The sequence below is a fragment of the Centruroides sculpturatus genome, unplaced genomic scaffold (assembly GCF_000671375.1).
Source record: "Centruroides sculpturatus isolate CEXI.00-Female unplaced genomic scaffold, Cexi_2.0 scaffold513, whole genome shotgun sequence".
NCBI lineage: Eukaryota > Metazoa > Arthropoda > Arachnida > Scorpiones > Buthidae > Centruroides > Centruroides sculpturatus.
Genome location: NW_019384769.1, coordinates 336,611 through 350,514, shown reverse-complemented (window position 1 = coordinate 350,514; position 13,904 = coordinate 336,611). Strand labels below are relative to the sequence as shown.

Sequence of the window (13,904 nt, the reverse complement as noted above, 5' to 3'; positions counted from 1 at the left end):
GTTTTGACAGGTGCCCGTCGAATGCACGTGGTCGCCTAAGCAGTTTTCATTGTATATGTTACTTTAAGTTAAAAAAAATATTATTTTAACATGAAAATAGTCAAAATAGTTGCAATATTAAAAAATTGGGGCGGTAAATATTTTGCTTTTACTAGATTGTAAATTCAATGTAGTTATTGTACTGTACATTCGTGACGCACAATAACAGTGTATCAAATTTCAACTTTTAACTCCTAACCGTTTGGGATCTGCGCTTATTATTATTATGTTGAGTTTAGCTCGGTAGACGTGGCTGTGTACTGTCCCGGATCAGAGACAAGGTATAGCAACCAAACAAAACTAAAATTAAATAAGTGTGTCAGTATCTGTATTCAAGAATTTTCTAACAACATGGCATGTATTAAATATAATTGCCTTCTGTAGTGTGTTCTAGTTCTATTCAATTGTAATATTCCCAGGCTTTGCAAAGTGTGTGTGTGGTGTCACATTCATAGAGGAAAAAAACAACAGGTACAATAAGCACTCTATCCATATCCATATTCCACAGATGCCTGTTTCCTGGGCAATTTCTGTATATTTGCTAATTATTTCTGTAAATGTGTTTTGTATATTGCTAGTGTTTTGAATGGATATGTCTATAATGTAGGACCTACACAATAAAATCACTTACAATGTAGGTAATTTTATTGTGTTTGTTAGAGTTACTGCTTTATGTAACTGTGATATTTCCTGTCTTTTGTAGAAAAACTCTCGCAGTGATTGCATTTGTATGTAGTAAAGATTAACTATGTCAATCATGCCACGTCTGCAATTTTTACGTACAAGAATTAATTTTTCTGTGGAGGATTTAGGATGATGTTGTTTCTGCTTCGTAAGTGTTGTTCTTGTTTTCCTTTGGAGTTGCTCAAGATCTGTGAGAGTCCAATGTATGTGACTCCAAAAGAGTATGTGTGTTCTGGGATGATATACGTGTTTATTGCTTTAACTGTAAGTTTTGCATTTAACTGTGTTATGGGAATAACATTTAACTTAATTAAAATGCCTCAATGTCCTTGACTTACTGAGATATAAATTTTTGTCTACAAGTACATAACTTCTAATATCAGGATTTATTATACTGGCTTTACAGATAATGCTACAGAGTTGCACAGAAAACAATTAAATAAAATAAAAAATTGTTTGCTGTGAAACTCTGTAGCATTATCTGTAGCATTATTCGACCGGATTCGAACCCTAGCATCCCCGATCATTTTGATAACATGTTGGCCATTTTACCATTTCTAATAGGCCTACGAGCTAATGTAGCATAGATATCGATTAAGTACATAACATTTTAAGTATGTTAGATACACCGATTCTATTTCTTTTAAACGTTATAAAGTAAATAATTATTACATTATTTTATTTACAGATACTGTACAATTATATAATTTAAAATAATAATTACCTCAATTTTGAATATAGTTTACTCAAAGCAATTTGTATAGGAAGATAGAGAAATATGACTAAGTATCCAATTAGAATAGTCCATCCATAATATTTCCACAACATGACTATCGAAGTAATGATAAAAAACGGCGATGTAAATAAAAGTGATACGGAGATAACTTTCTGTAAGAAATAGAAATGTTATAAAGGCTATACCTAATAACTATTTATTTGATTAAAATTAATATAAATTTTAATATAATTATTTTTGAAATCATAAATTAGCCTATATGATGAACCTATTAAGCATGCATGTACTACTTTTGTTTTTACAGTACAAGATCTTTATTGTCGCAGTACCAGAGTGTCGAAGATTATTGAAAATGGCATTTTACTGTATTTGTGTATTTTCCAAAAATTCTTTAGTTATATGTGTTCTCAATGTGGCAGATGGTATATTTTGTATGTTAGCATTTTATTGCATTTTTGAATCGATTATCTCCACTGCTTTATCGCTGTAAAGATTACAGACAGCATGTCAATATAGATTCAAAATATGATTGAAAACCTTGTAAAACTTAAAGGAATATGTTATTGCAGAGAATCCATATTCTCCAATACATGACATTCATATTTCAGGCATACAGTACATACTGAACTGTCCCACACATTTTTATGTACTCGCTAAGAGTTACAAATGGATACAAATGGACCTTTTACAAATAGATATAATTTCAGAAATGATGTCATTGCGAAAAATTGCCCCGTTACAAAGGCAATGTTTTGACAATAAATTTCATTTAGATAATAGCGTATGTCTGTAGACCAGGGATTCTCTCAGTAATATTGATGACAAAATTTTTTGTCATCGATATTACTGAAGATACATTAAAGCGACATTTTGTCTGAAATGTTTTTGTCGAAATTATATAATATATCGGCGAAACATATGGGTTCACGTGGTATACATTAATTAATCAAACATGTTGTTTAGAAAATTGTCTTTAACTTACATTTAGGAATTTTCCGACGTCGTTTGCTAGAAGATTTACCATTTGTCCAACATTCGACCTTTCCATAGATGAAGGACTTAACTTAATTGCCTGCAAATGGAAGTTTTACATAGAATGAATATTTTTAGAAAATTATATCATCATTAAAAAAATACGAGAATAATATTTCGTAAAGTTCTCAGACAAACTAATTGATTAAATTTTCTAACAATATAGACATGTCTAAGTTATAAATCATCATCAACTTCCTTTGATATTCTGCAGTTAAACTCTTTCGAGTTTATTTTATATGCCTAATAACAATACTCAGCATATGATAATCCGTATACTCTTTCAATAATAATTAGTAATTAAATAAAAAATTTCCATGACCTCACCGAGGGCCATTACTTTGGAAGTGTTGTCAGCAGCTGAACAGGGTCTATTAACCAAACTGCATCCCACAAAGTGAGAATCCTATGTGAATGATTTCGTTATACATTTAAGATATTATCCTGTGAGATAAATACTAATTTTAACAAATTGTGCAATTTATAAGTACTACGATTCATTCACTTCGATCACATCCATTTTCTAACATTGTATAAAATGTATTTATTATTTCAAATATTTATTGTCATTAGGTTATCAGTACATTGAAATGCAGCATTCGACCGAGTCTTGATAATCGATGCGGCTTTAAGAAGTGTCATACTACAACTGTTCATTTTTGTGAAGGTGACTCATTTGAAAAAATTTCTTAATCGAACAGAAGTCACATAAAATGCTGTACATATTACCAAGATAAACTAGGCGTAGCTGTAAATATAAGTTTAATAAAGAATTTTCAAGACATATGTATAGTTAACTCTTTCCTCTCTGTGGGCACTAAGAAAGTCCCTTTTAGCAAGCTCATTATGGGTTTGGCCAGACCCACAATGGGGTGGCTGGATAGTGAGGGACGGAAGCCCGACATATCCAGATGGACCACTTCCGAATAATTTTTGGGGATAACAGCATACATGATAACATGAACAATCAGGGATATCTTCAATTAAAAATTGAATTATGACTATTTACATAAGTTTTTTAATCTTTCGAGTGTATCTTTCATTCTTTTAACACACCACCGAAGTAACTGTATTTGCTTGGATGAACTTCCACAGAACACGTGATGAATTATAACGAAACACACACAAAGTTAAAAATGATCGAAACGCCGATCTTTTATTCTGTGTTCTGTGGAAGTTCATCCAATCCAATATACAGTTACTTCGGTGGTGTATTAAAAGGATTAAAGATAAACTCCGAAAAATTAGAAACTTTTTTGTAAATATTCATAATTAAATTTTTAATTTCTGGGGACTTTTCGACCCGTTCGAATACGAACGGGTCGAAAAGTCTCCAGACGCAACTATTTTTATATTTTTTTGCCTTTCCCCGCGTTTCTTTATGCAGCGAGAGTGAAGCGAAATGACGTCACTAGCAGTGTTGGCCAATTAGAAACCAGCTTCAGTGTGTTCGCTGTAAAGCGCTTGTGGAGCGCTGCATAAAAAAACGCGGGGTTTCTATCTAAAACCAAATGTATATTTAAATTAGAGATGTAATTAAATACTACAATTCAATTCTATAAGCTTATTCAAAACCATTTAACACCCGATAAGCGTAAGATAATTTTATTACAGGTTTTTGCATAAAAGGCAAAATTCAATTATGACAAATTGTAATAATTGTTTTTACTTCTATTAGAACATTTTTGCTTACTTTTATTAATTATAAAGTAATTATTTGTATTACTTCTCTAAGTCTTCTATAGAGCCAAACCTTGGAGCTCACGTATAGAAATATAGTAGTATATGGACGAAAAGTAATTTGCTAATACAGAATTAGTGTAGCCACACCTAGAAAACCTTATTGATTACTAAACCTATTTCTTGACAAAATAAGGGCTTGTATATGGTTTATATAAACTACAATTTTATTTCTTTACAATATATTTTAAATTACTTTATAAAAAACAAAATTACACAACTATCGATTGCTGAAAAATTCCTTTTGCAAATAGTTTGCATTTGTCTTTAATTTATTAGATTAATTTAATAAAAAAAACAAACACGTAAAAAAATATAAATTTAATGCCTATAACACATTATATTTGCTACTCACCTTTCTATATATAAGAGTGCAGAAAGCTATCTTTAACTTCATTCCATATAATTCAGTTATAAACGCACTAATATTATATATACAGAAATAAATCGCAAGTAGAATAAAAAATCCCGCAAATGTAGCATACAACTTGTATTGATTCCGTTCCTCTCTGTTTTCAAAATAATTTATTATTAATCCTACGAAGTATGCATGGCCTGCAGCTAACGCTGTCATCTGCGGACGAACATAAATATCAGTTATTTGAATTATTTTAGAACATTCTTTATGTCGTTTAAATCAAAAAAATATAATTTCTAAAAATAAAAGATTATCTTTAAATAAGATAAACGAGTAAAGTAAACACTCTTTCTTAAACCGATTTCGAGTAATTTATATCAGCAGACAAATAATTAACAAAGATACTATACTTCATTTATTATTTTCAAACTTCTCAAAAAACTCCCGAAATGCATTTCGCCGTTACAGCCTCATCGGTGCGATGCATTATTTTCATAATTTGTCTGCTGATATAAAATTACTGAAAATAATAAAAGAAATAATGTTGGCTGAAGTATAGTACGTTTGTTAATTATTTGTCTGCTGATATAAATTACTCGAAATCGGTTTAAGAAAGTGTTTATTTTACTCGTTTATCTTATCTAAAGATAATCTTTTATTTTTAGAAATTATATTTTTTAGAACTTTCACCGATCCCATTGTTTTATATTTTTTATGATCAATCGTTTAAATCAGTTGTCGTAATACCTGAATGAGTACAAGTAGAATAATTATTAAGTATCTCCAACCAACAAAACGTAATAAAGCTTTCAGTATGCTGGAATTCTTCTTCTGCAATTCCTGGTTCCATTCTCTGAAATAAAATTGCAATGAACCTAAAAATTAAATACAATATTTCAATCAACGGATTATTCTAGAACTTTTGCACAACTATGAATCAATGTTATGCTCTTAACACAATTATGATAATTTTTTTTCTGAAAATACAGTAAAAGGTTATTCACGTAAGTAGTAGTGGTTTCAGTAACACTACTCACAAAATTAATTTCAGATGTCAATTAAATTAAAAATGCAAATAAAAATTTGTTGAATAGAATTATTTCAGATCACGAAATTAATTTTTTGAGTAATTTACTATCGAATAAATTAAAAATGCAGATAAAAATTTGTTGAATAGAATTATTTCAAATCACGAAATTAATTTTTTGAGTAATTTTCTATCGAATAAATTAAAAATGCAAATAAAAATTTGTTGAATAGAATTATTTCACATTACATAATTAATTTTATATAATAATTTCAGATCAAATGATGAGGAATGATAATTTTAGTATTTAGAAAACTTTTTAGTTCAGTTCATTGCTTCATATAAAATTAATCTGCAATAATAATTTTTACAATTTTTTTTAATATCCGAGGAAATTAAAACACGACAACTTAAAATAATATTTTAACAATAAGACAAAGTAGAATAGGGGAAATAGTTCAATATAATAATTATTTAAATTATATTTGTTATTTATTTATTTAATATTGCAACGAGAACAATGCTTTTTTTATAATATTTGTGGCAATAACAATTTTTTAAATATCTGATGTTTGACACAGAAGAAGTTTGATGTGTAAATAACTGTAGTTACAGTTTTTTAAAAAAGATTTCTTTTTCCTATCTATTTACCTTTAAATAAAAATAATTCGTTATACATTGTGAAATGATTTAATAACTTTTTGTAGATTACTATGTTTATTTCCAACCAGTTATATCCGATGTTTTTCATCTAAAAAATTTAATCCGTGAATTTATTTGCTAGTAAAATTGACTTGCCATTGATCTTTCGCCTATAATTGATACTTTTTAACAGAATCTATATAAATGTCTATTACAACTTCTATAATACTGTGTAATGCTTTTATGGCCAACTGTCGGTAAATAATTTCATGCTCTTTCACTTGAAATGCTTCAAAATCTATTAGAATCGCATTCTGTAATTTTATATAAATAAAAATTAGGATTAGTATTATTTTATATTTAATAAGAAAATAACGAAAAGATTTCATCGATAAATATTTTTTACTAACCATATTGAATGTTTATTGATATACCAAACGTCTTGTCTTCCTATTTTTGATATTATAACACGATTATATTCAATTATTTCATCCATTTTATCAAATTGTTAATGTGAAATCTGTAAAAATATAATTCTTAAAATTTATATTGTAATTGAATTGAAATGAAACTTATGTTTTTAAAATTAAAAAAATTTAGTTACTAAAATGAAATGAAAGTAAAAAATTATAAAGTATAAGAATTTAACTCAAATTGTACAGTAGCAATAATAATAATATTAAAAAAGTGTCTTTCTTCAAATCAAATTTAAACTGTGTGATCAAACAAACTCATTAATCTTTGAATTACTATATGGTTTAACTAATAAACTATAATTAAAGATATTAAATTTATAAAATGAAACTCTGATTATATACATTTTCGTTTTTTTTAATTATGAACTCATATAATAATTTAAATCGAGGTGAGATATCAATAAACTTTAAGAATAAATTTTACAACAGTAAGGTAATTTATTTTAAAAACAACTTAATTAAATAAGTTAACTAAAAACATAATAAAATTGTAACACTATCTGTATTAGTTATATATTAAAGTATGTACAATTAGATTAGTTTTAAATATATTTTAATTAATTTCTATACATTTAAATTTATATTAACGAGTATTTATTTAAATATAATTAAGAAAGAGTTTAAAGAATATTAGACTCGAAGAAAACGAACCTCTGATTGTAATTCCTTAATATTTTGTTTTTCATATGATAGATATAAACGCTACAAAATAACTATAGAATTTTTATATGTCTAACTGTTAATTTTTTAAAAATAATAGACTCATTATAAAAATTAGTTTTACCAAACTCTTTAGAATGTTCTGCTGCCAACCTAAACCCCCAGAACAATGTTTTACACAGATATTTTCATTGTGAACCGCAAATGCCTCGAAATCACTGTTAAAATAATACTAAAATCCTACTAAAATAATACTAATAATAAATACTTATTTTCAAAATTCATTAAAACAGAATTCTATATCATATGAAACTAATTCAGTAATATTTTAAGATCATTTTTCAATATAACAAACACTTTCAAAAAAAAAGTTATACGAAACATGTTATGTATTTATTAAAATAATAAGTCAATGAACTTTACTAAACCTCTAAAAGACATTTTAAACATCCACATAGTTGTCTAAATGATTGTTCATTGCATCGAATTTTACTACCTCTTTAAATCGATTCTTATATATTTTTATGTTAAACTTGTGAATCTTTCGAAGATTTACTTTTATCTAGTTATTTCAAGTCAAACTTTTTGTCAAAGACAAACTTTTAAATAAAAATACTTACTTTCTGAAGACGGTTTTCTTGTATAAGAGGTTCTTGCAAAAAAAGTTCTCGGCGAGGTATCGAACAAGTCTCTTATACGTAGTATTTATACAATCTCTTGACTCAAAAACAAAGCACAAAGGATATTTCAAATTAGCAACTTTGAAAAACAAGTATTGGTGAAAGAATTTTTGAAATAAGATGAGTAGTTTCGGAGATTACCCCCTTCATCCAAACTTACAAACATTTCCTCTTTATCTATCTAAATATATAAAATTGCTTGTCCCGACTGACTGACTAAATGACTCACTCACTCACTCATTGATTCATCATCGCCCAGATCAGACCGCTTAACGTAAAGAAATGAAATTTGGTAGACAGTTAGGGTACGTCATGGAAACGCACAATAAGAAGAAATTTCTCGAAATTCCCCCGCGGGGAGAAAGGGACAGGATTAAGGCTTAATTGAAAGAACGGCTTCTACTGTACTATTTTAGATGCGATGTTTTGATTTTATCTGCGTTTTAGTAGGGTACGCCATGGGAATGCACACTAAGAACCGATTTTTCGAAATTCCCCCCGCGGGCAGGAGAGAGAGAGACAGAATTTAGTCTTCATCGAGTACTTGGGTGAATTAAATTGATAACATTTCAGACATTGTTATAAATATTTTTATCTATTTCGATTTTAAAAATGTTCCAACCGTTTTAAATTCGAATTTGTTATTGCATATTGGTTCGATTATAGAACGATTGTAAACGTTCCAGAAAATTGATCAAATTGAAAACAGTTCGTTTGATTCTCGGCGATTCTCATCATTCTCAGCGGTAGGTGTTACATAACAATTACTATAGTTGTTGAAATACTGAATATAAACGGGGTTTGCTTGCAAAATCCGCGCGGGCAAATCCGCGAGTAACAGCTAGTACAGTAGAGCGTCGATTATCCGAAAGTCAGTTATCCGAAATAATTCCAGTCGGCAAATATAAATTTTTGCCAGTGCTGTGGCGCTGCAATCTTTGGCGATGTTTTGGGCTACTCAAATATTTTTCGTTTTTGATACTAAATTAACTTCNTTTAATTCAAATTTGTGATCAGAAAATTAAAACAAATTTTTTAATTTTAAAAATATGTTTCACATTAACAATTTGATAAAATGGATGAAATAATTAAATGTAGTCGAGATATAATATCAAAAATAGGAAGACAAGACAAAATTTGGTATATCAATGAACATTCTATATAGTCAGTAAAAAGTATTTATGTATGAAATTTTTTAGTTATTTTCCTATTAAATATAAAATAATACCAATCTTTATGTTTATGTATATAAAATTACAGAATGGACATTAACAATTTGATAAAGTGGATGAAATAATTGAATATAATCGTGATATAATATCAAAAATAGGAAGACAAGACAAAATTTGGTATATCATTGAACATTCTATATGATCAGTAAAAAGTATTTATCTATGAAATCTTTTCGTTATTTTCTTATAAAATATGAAATAATACTAATCCTAACTGTTATTTATATAAAATTACAGAATGCGATGTTAATAGATTTTGAAGCATTCTAAGTTATCGACAGTTGGCTATAAAAACATTACACAGTTCTATAGAAGTTATAATAAAAATTTGTATAGATTCTGTTAAAAAGTATCAATTATCGGCGAATCAGTTTTATAGCAAAAAAATACATTGATTAAATTTTCGACAACTAGCTGTTACCTGCTGCTTTGGCCGCGAAAATTTTGCAAACAAACCGTATTTATATTCACTATATCAACAACCATAGTAATTGTTATTTAACACCTACCGCTGACAATGATGATAATTGCCGAGAATCAAACGAACTACAGTAGAGCGTCGATTTTCCGAAAGTCAATCATCCGGAAGAATTCCAGTCGGCAAATTTAAATTTTCGCTAGTGCTGTGGATTTGCAATCTTTGGCAATGTCTTGGGCTACTGAAATATTTTACGTTTTTGATACTAAATTAACTTCTGAAGTATAATTTTTTATTATTTTTATATTTTTCAATATATTTATTTTCTTTGTACAAAATAAAAAAAAATTTTTAACAATACAATAGTCTTTGTTAGGCTTAACATCGACGAAAATTCAACGCGAAGCGACACGCAACGGATAAAAATTTCGACATTGGATACGTTAAACTATTTTTTTGTACGTAAATCAGTTTTCCGAAATATCAGTTATCCGGATAACCCCAGTCCCCAATTGATTCGGAAAATCGACGCTCTACTGTATTTTCAATTTGATCAATTTTCTGAAACGTTTACAATCGTTCTATAATCGAATCAATATGCAATAACAAATTCGAATTTAAAACGGTTAGAACATTTTTAAAATCGAAATAGATAAAAATATTTATAACAATGTGTGAAATGTTATCAATTTAATACACCTAAGTACTCAATAAAGATTAAACGTAGTTGAAAACAAAAAATCGCATCTAAAATAGTACAGTAGAAACCGTTCTTCCGGTTAATCCTTAATTCTTTTCCTCTCCCACCGCCGGGAAATTTCGAAAAATCCCTTCTTTGTGCGAGTTTTCCTGACGTACCCTAACATTGTCCCAAATTTCACTTCTTTAGGTTCAGCGGTTTCCTCTGGTCGATGATGAATCAGTCATTTATTCAGTCAGTCAGGATAAGTAATAACAAATATTTTAAAAAGCAGTTTTGTTTATGCGATATTCTATCTTACGAACAATTCTTAATTAAACAAAACACAAATATTTTCAAAATTAATACATTGTATAGGTAGGTATTTAATAAATAAGTAACAAATATACTGTAATTTAAATAATTATTATATAAAATTATTTTTTTATTTTACTTTGTGCTATTGCTATAATATTATTTCAAATTGTCGTGTTTTAATTTATTCGGATATTAAAGCAAAAAGAAGAAATTGCAAACATATTTTAATAATTCTCAACCACATCGGATATTAGTACAAATTGTAAAAATTATTATCGCGAATTAATTTTATATGAAGCAATGAATTAAACTGAGAAGTTTTCTAAATATGAAACTTTTTTTTTTTTAAGAAATGAATTGAAAAGTTTCTTAAATATTAAAATTATTTATAATCTTAATTTACTCGAGAAATTTTTTATTTGAAAATAATTTATATCCTGAAAAATATATTTAAAATTATTAGGTGCAAAAATTTCTTGCTTTAGATAAACTGTAGAAAAAAGTGGAAACACTTGAATAAACTGTAACGTAAAAATAAAAACTTTTTGAAAATAATTGCAGTGTTATATTATTTCAAATTGTCATGTAGCAGAATATTAAGATAAATATCCATCGAAAAAATAATTAATTCTAGTATTGATGATAAAATTATTAATCGACCAAATTATTTCTAATTTTAATTTATAAACTATCAGAAGTTAGACCAGGAGTATGTCACGTTTTAGATAAGGTAAATGAAAAAACTGGAAAAGCTTAAATAAAATAAAACTTATTCGATCTATTCACGTAAAAATAAAAAAAAACAAATTCGTTTTAGTATTATATTATTTCATACAATTATTGTGTTTTAATTTTATCCGATACTAGCTGCAAGGAGTCGCTTCGCTGGGTTTTTATTTGTGGGCAAAAAGTAACGATAGTGAAGATTAAGATAATTACATTATAGCCAATCTTACCCGTTTTCACAAAATGCAAAAATTAGGTCCCCCGTTTCCAGACTAATTAGAGAATTTTTACATGAGTCTAAAAATATGTTTGATTTCCCGCAAAAACGCAAAAAACCGCCTGTAAATCTTGCATGCCACTTTATATTAACACTTCCTTTCTTACTCAACACTTCCATTGTTAACATTTCCATTCTTAACACTTCCATTGTAACACTTCCACTGTTAACACTTCTATTGTTGACACTTCCATTGTTACACATCTTCCAAGTCAACCACTTTAAGCCCCCATATCTCCCGCACCTTATAGCTATCGAGATGCAATCACCACAGTGCACGAATGGAGACTTGGGGCTACCACCACATACAAACATCATTTATGTGCGATGTGTAGTTTTGGCTAAAAAGTGAAATATAGGGACACACACGTCTATTTTTAAATATATATATAGATATAGATATAGATTATAACATTAAATAATTAATACAGAATCTTTACCTTATTATTACAAGATATTTTATGAGAAATAAAATGAAATAAACTAAAAAGTTTTCTGAATAATATTTATAATTTTAATTTATCTGAGAGATTTTTAATTTGCATTTATTGCAAATTAATTTTATAATAATTAGAAAAAGTATATTAAACTTTGTCTTATTGTGAAAATAAAATTAATTTAATTAACATCTGTGATCGAAAAATTAATTTTTTGATCTGAAATAACTACATTCGACAAATTCTTATTTGAAATCTTATTTTAATTTTAAAAATTATTTGTAATTTTAATTTATTCTAAATCTGAAATTAATTTTGTTATCAAAGCTCCCCAAAACACTTCTATCCAATCCAAAGTTTTTAACACAGCTGCTTTATGTATCGACACACGAATCTATGCAGAAATGAAATTTTTTTCCAGGGAACAAAAGCCAAGTCTGTTCCACATTTCCAACAAGTGTTACCTCTAGGCAATATCCTTTTGAATTTTAGTTACGAGTTTAACCACGTGGCACCTGTGAAACGTCAGCATTTTTTCATTCAGAAACTCTGCGTGCTGTGTTCAACTCAAAACTTTACAGAATATGTTCTTGACATTGAAAAGTTAGAAAATTACGGATTTTTTTCATACCTTTTAAAAAATTTTTTATTGAAAATCTCTTTACGCATTTAACATTGTAGCAGCGTTATAACTTATAAAGTACTTTACCGGACAGATCGACTAATTCACCTAGTTTATGTATTTAACAGCACTAAATGTAATTAATCATTCACCTATTTATAAGTATGAAAATAATAAAATAATGTGTTTTGTAGATTACTTCGCCTATAAAAAAAATTTCAAGTAAAAAAAATTTGAACGGAATATAGAAAATGTAAATAATACTGTACTTGAGATTCCAGTAAACTTTTTACTGTAAATCAAATAAATATTATAAATTTTAATTTTGCAATAAATTTTTTATATTGTTAAGTGCTATGTTACATATATTTAGTACACAACTAATAATGACTAATATATATATATAAAACAACCTTCGCTTGTTCTATTTAATTTGATTAGACTTAACCAAATAATAATTAGATCTGAAAGAATTAGGTAGCAGTAACTGAAATATCGATGTCCACAACTAAATAATAACTAACTTACTTCTGTAGCAGATCGCCAAGATACTCCGAAGTATGATATTTTGAACATTTGTATAAATCTTCTTCCTTTAAAACTCGCTTTCTTCCCTCGTTTATTATTGGGAAAACCCAACTGAAAAAGAAATAATTTAGTTATTAATGTTGTTTACCGTAATTTTCTTGTTCTAATAATTCTGAAACTGCTACGTTGGTACTCAACTTACCGTACAACGCAATGAAAGATATTTATCAACACAAATAATTTATCGTAATTGATTACAATGATTACGATCAAATTGTTTACTTTGTTAATTATTTTCCCAAATAATGACATTTTATATTTTGCTATTTTTTTAGTGAAAATTAGTATAATTGTTCAATTTTTTCAGTGTTTCTGAAAAAAACAAATGCATTTACGTTCAATAATAAATATTCTAAAGAATTCAGCAACGAGTTGCTTATCTTTTCTGGGAACATTTGGTGGCACCATCTATTATAATATTTTATTAAAATATCTTTTTATATTTTTAAACTATTGTTAAACGGCAAGAAGCTTCATTTAGAAAATAGGGACGGGTTTTTAAAAGAAATTGTGAATGCTAATAATCAGTAAAA

At 27.7% G+C, this 13,904-nt stretch overlaps 1 protein-coding gene across 2 annotated transcripts in view; it reads right to left on the bottom strand.

The window, feature by feature from the left end:
- Positions 1-13,904, bottom strand: part of LOC111628947 (multidrug resistance-associated protein 4-like) — a 206,376-nt gene that overhangs the window by 186,270 nt on the left and 6,202 nt on the right. For both annotated transcript variants that reach the window (XM_023372804.1, XM_023372805.1), the window contains exons 2-5: positions 13,312-13,422; positions 4,587-4,805; positions 2,442-2,531; positions 1,448-1,611 (exon numbers count right to left, since the gene is read on the bottom strand). In XM_023372804.1, the coding sequence (XP_023228572.1) occupies positions 1,448-1,611; positions 2,442-2,531; positions 4,587-4,805; positions 13,312-13,359 (521 nt within the window). In that variant the 5' untranslated portion in view covers positions 13,360-13,422. The remainder of the gene's footprint in view (positions 1-1,447; positions 1,612-2,441; positions 2,532-4,586; positions 4,806-13,311; positions 13,423-13,904) is intronic.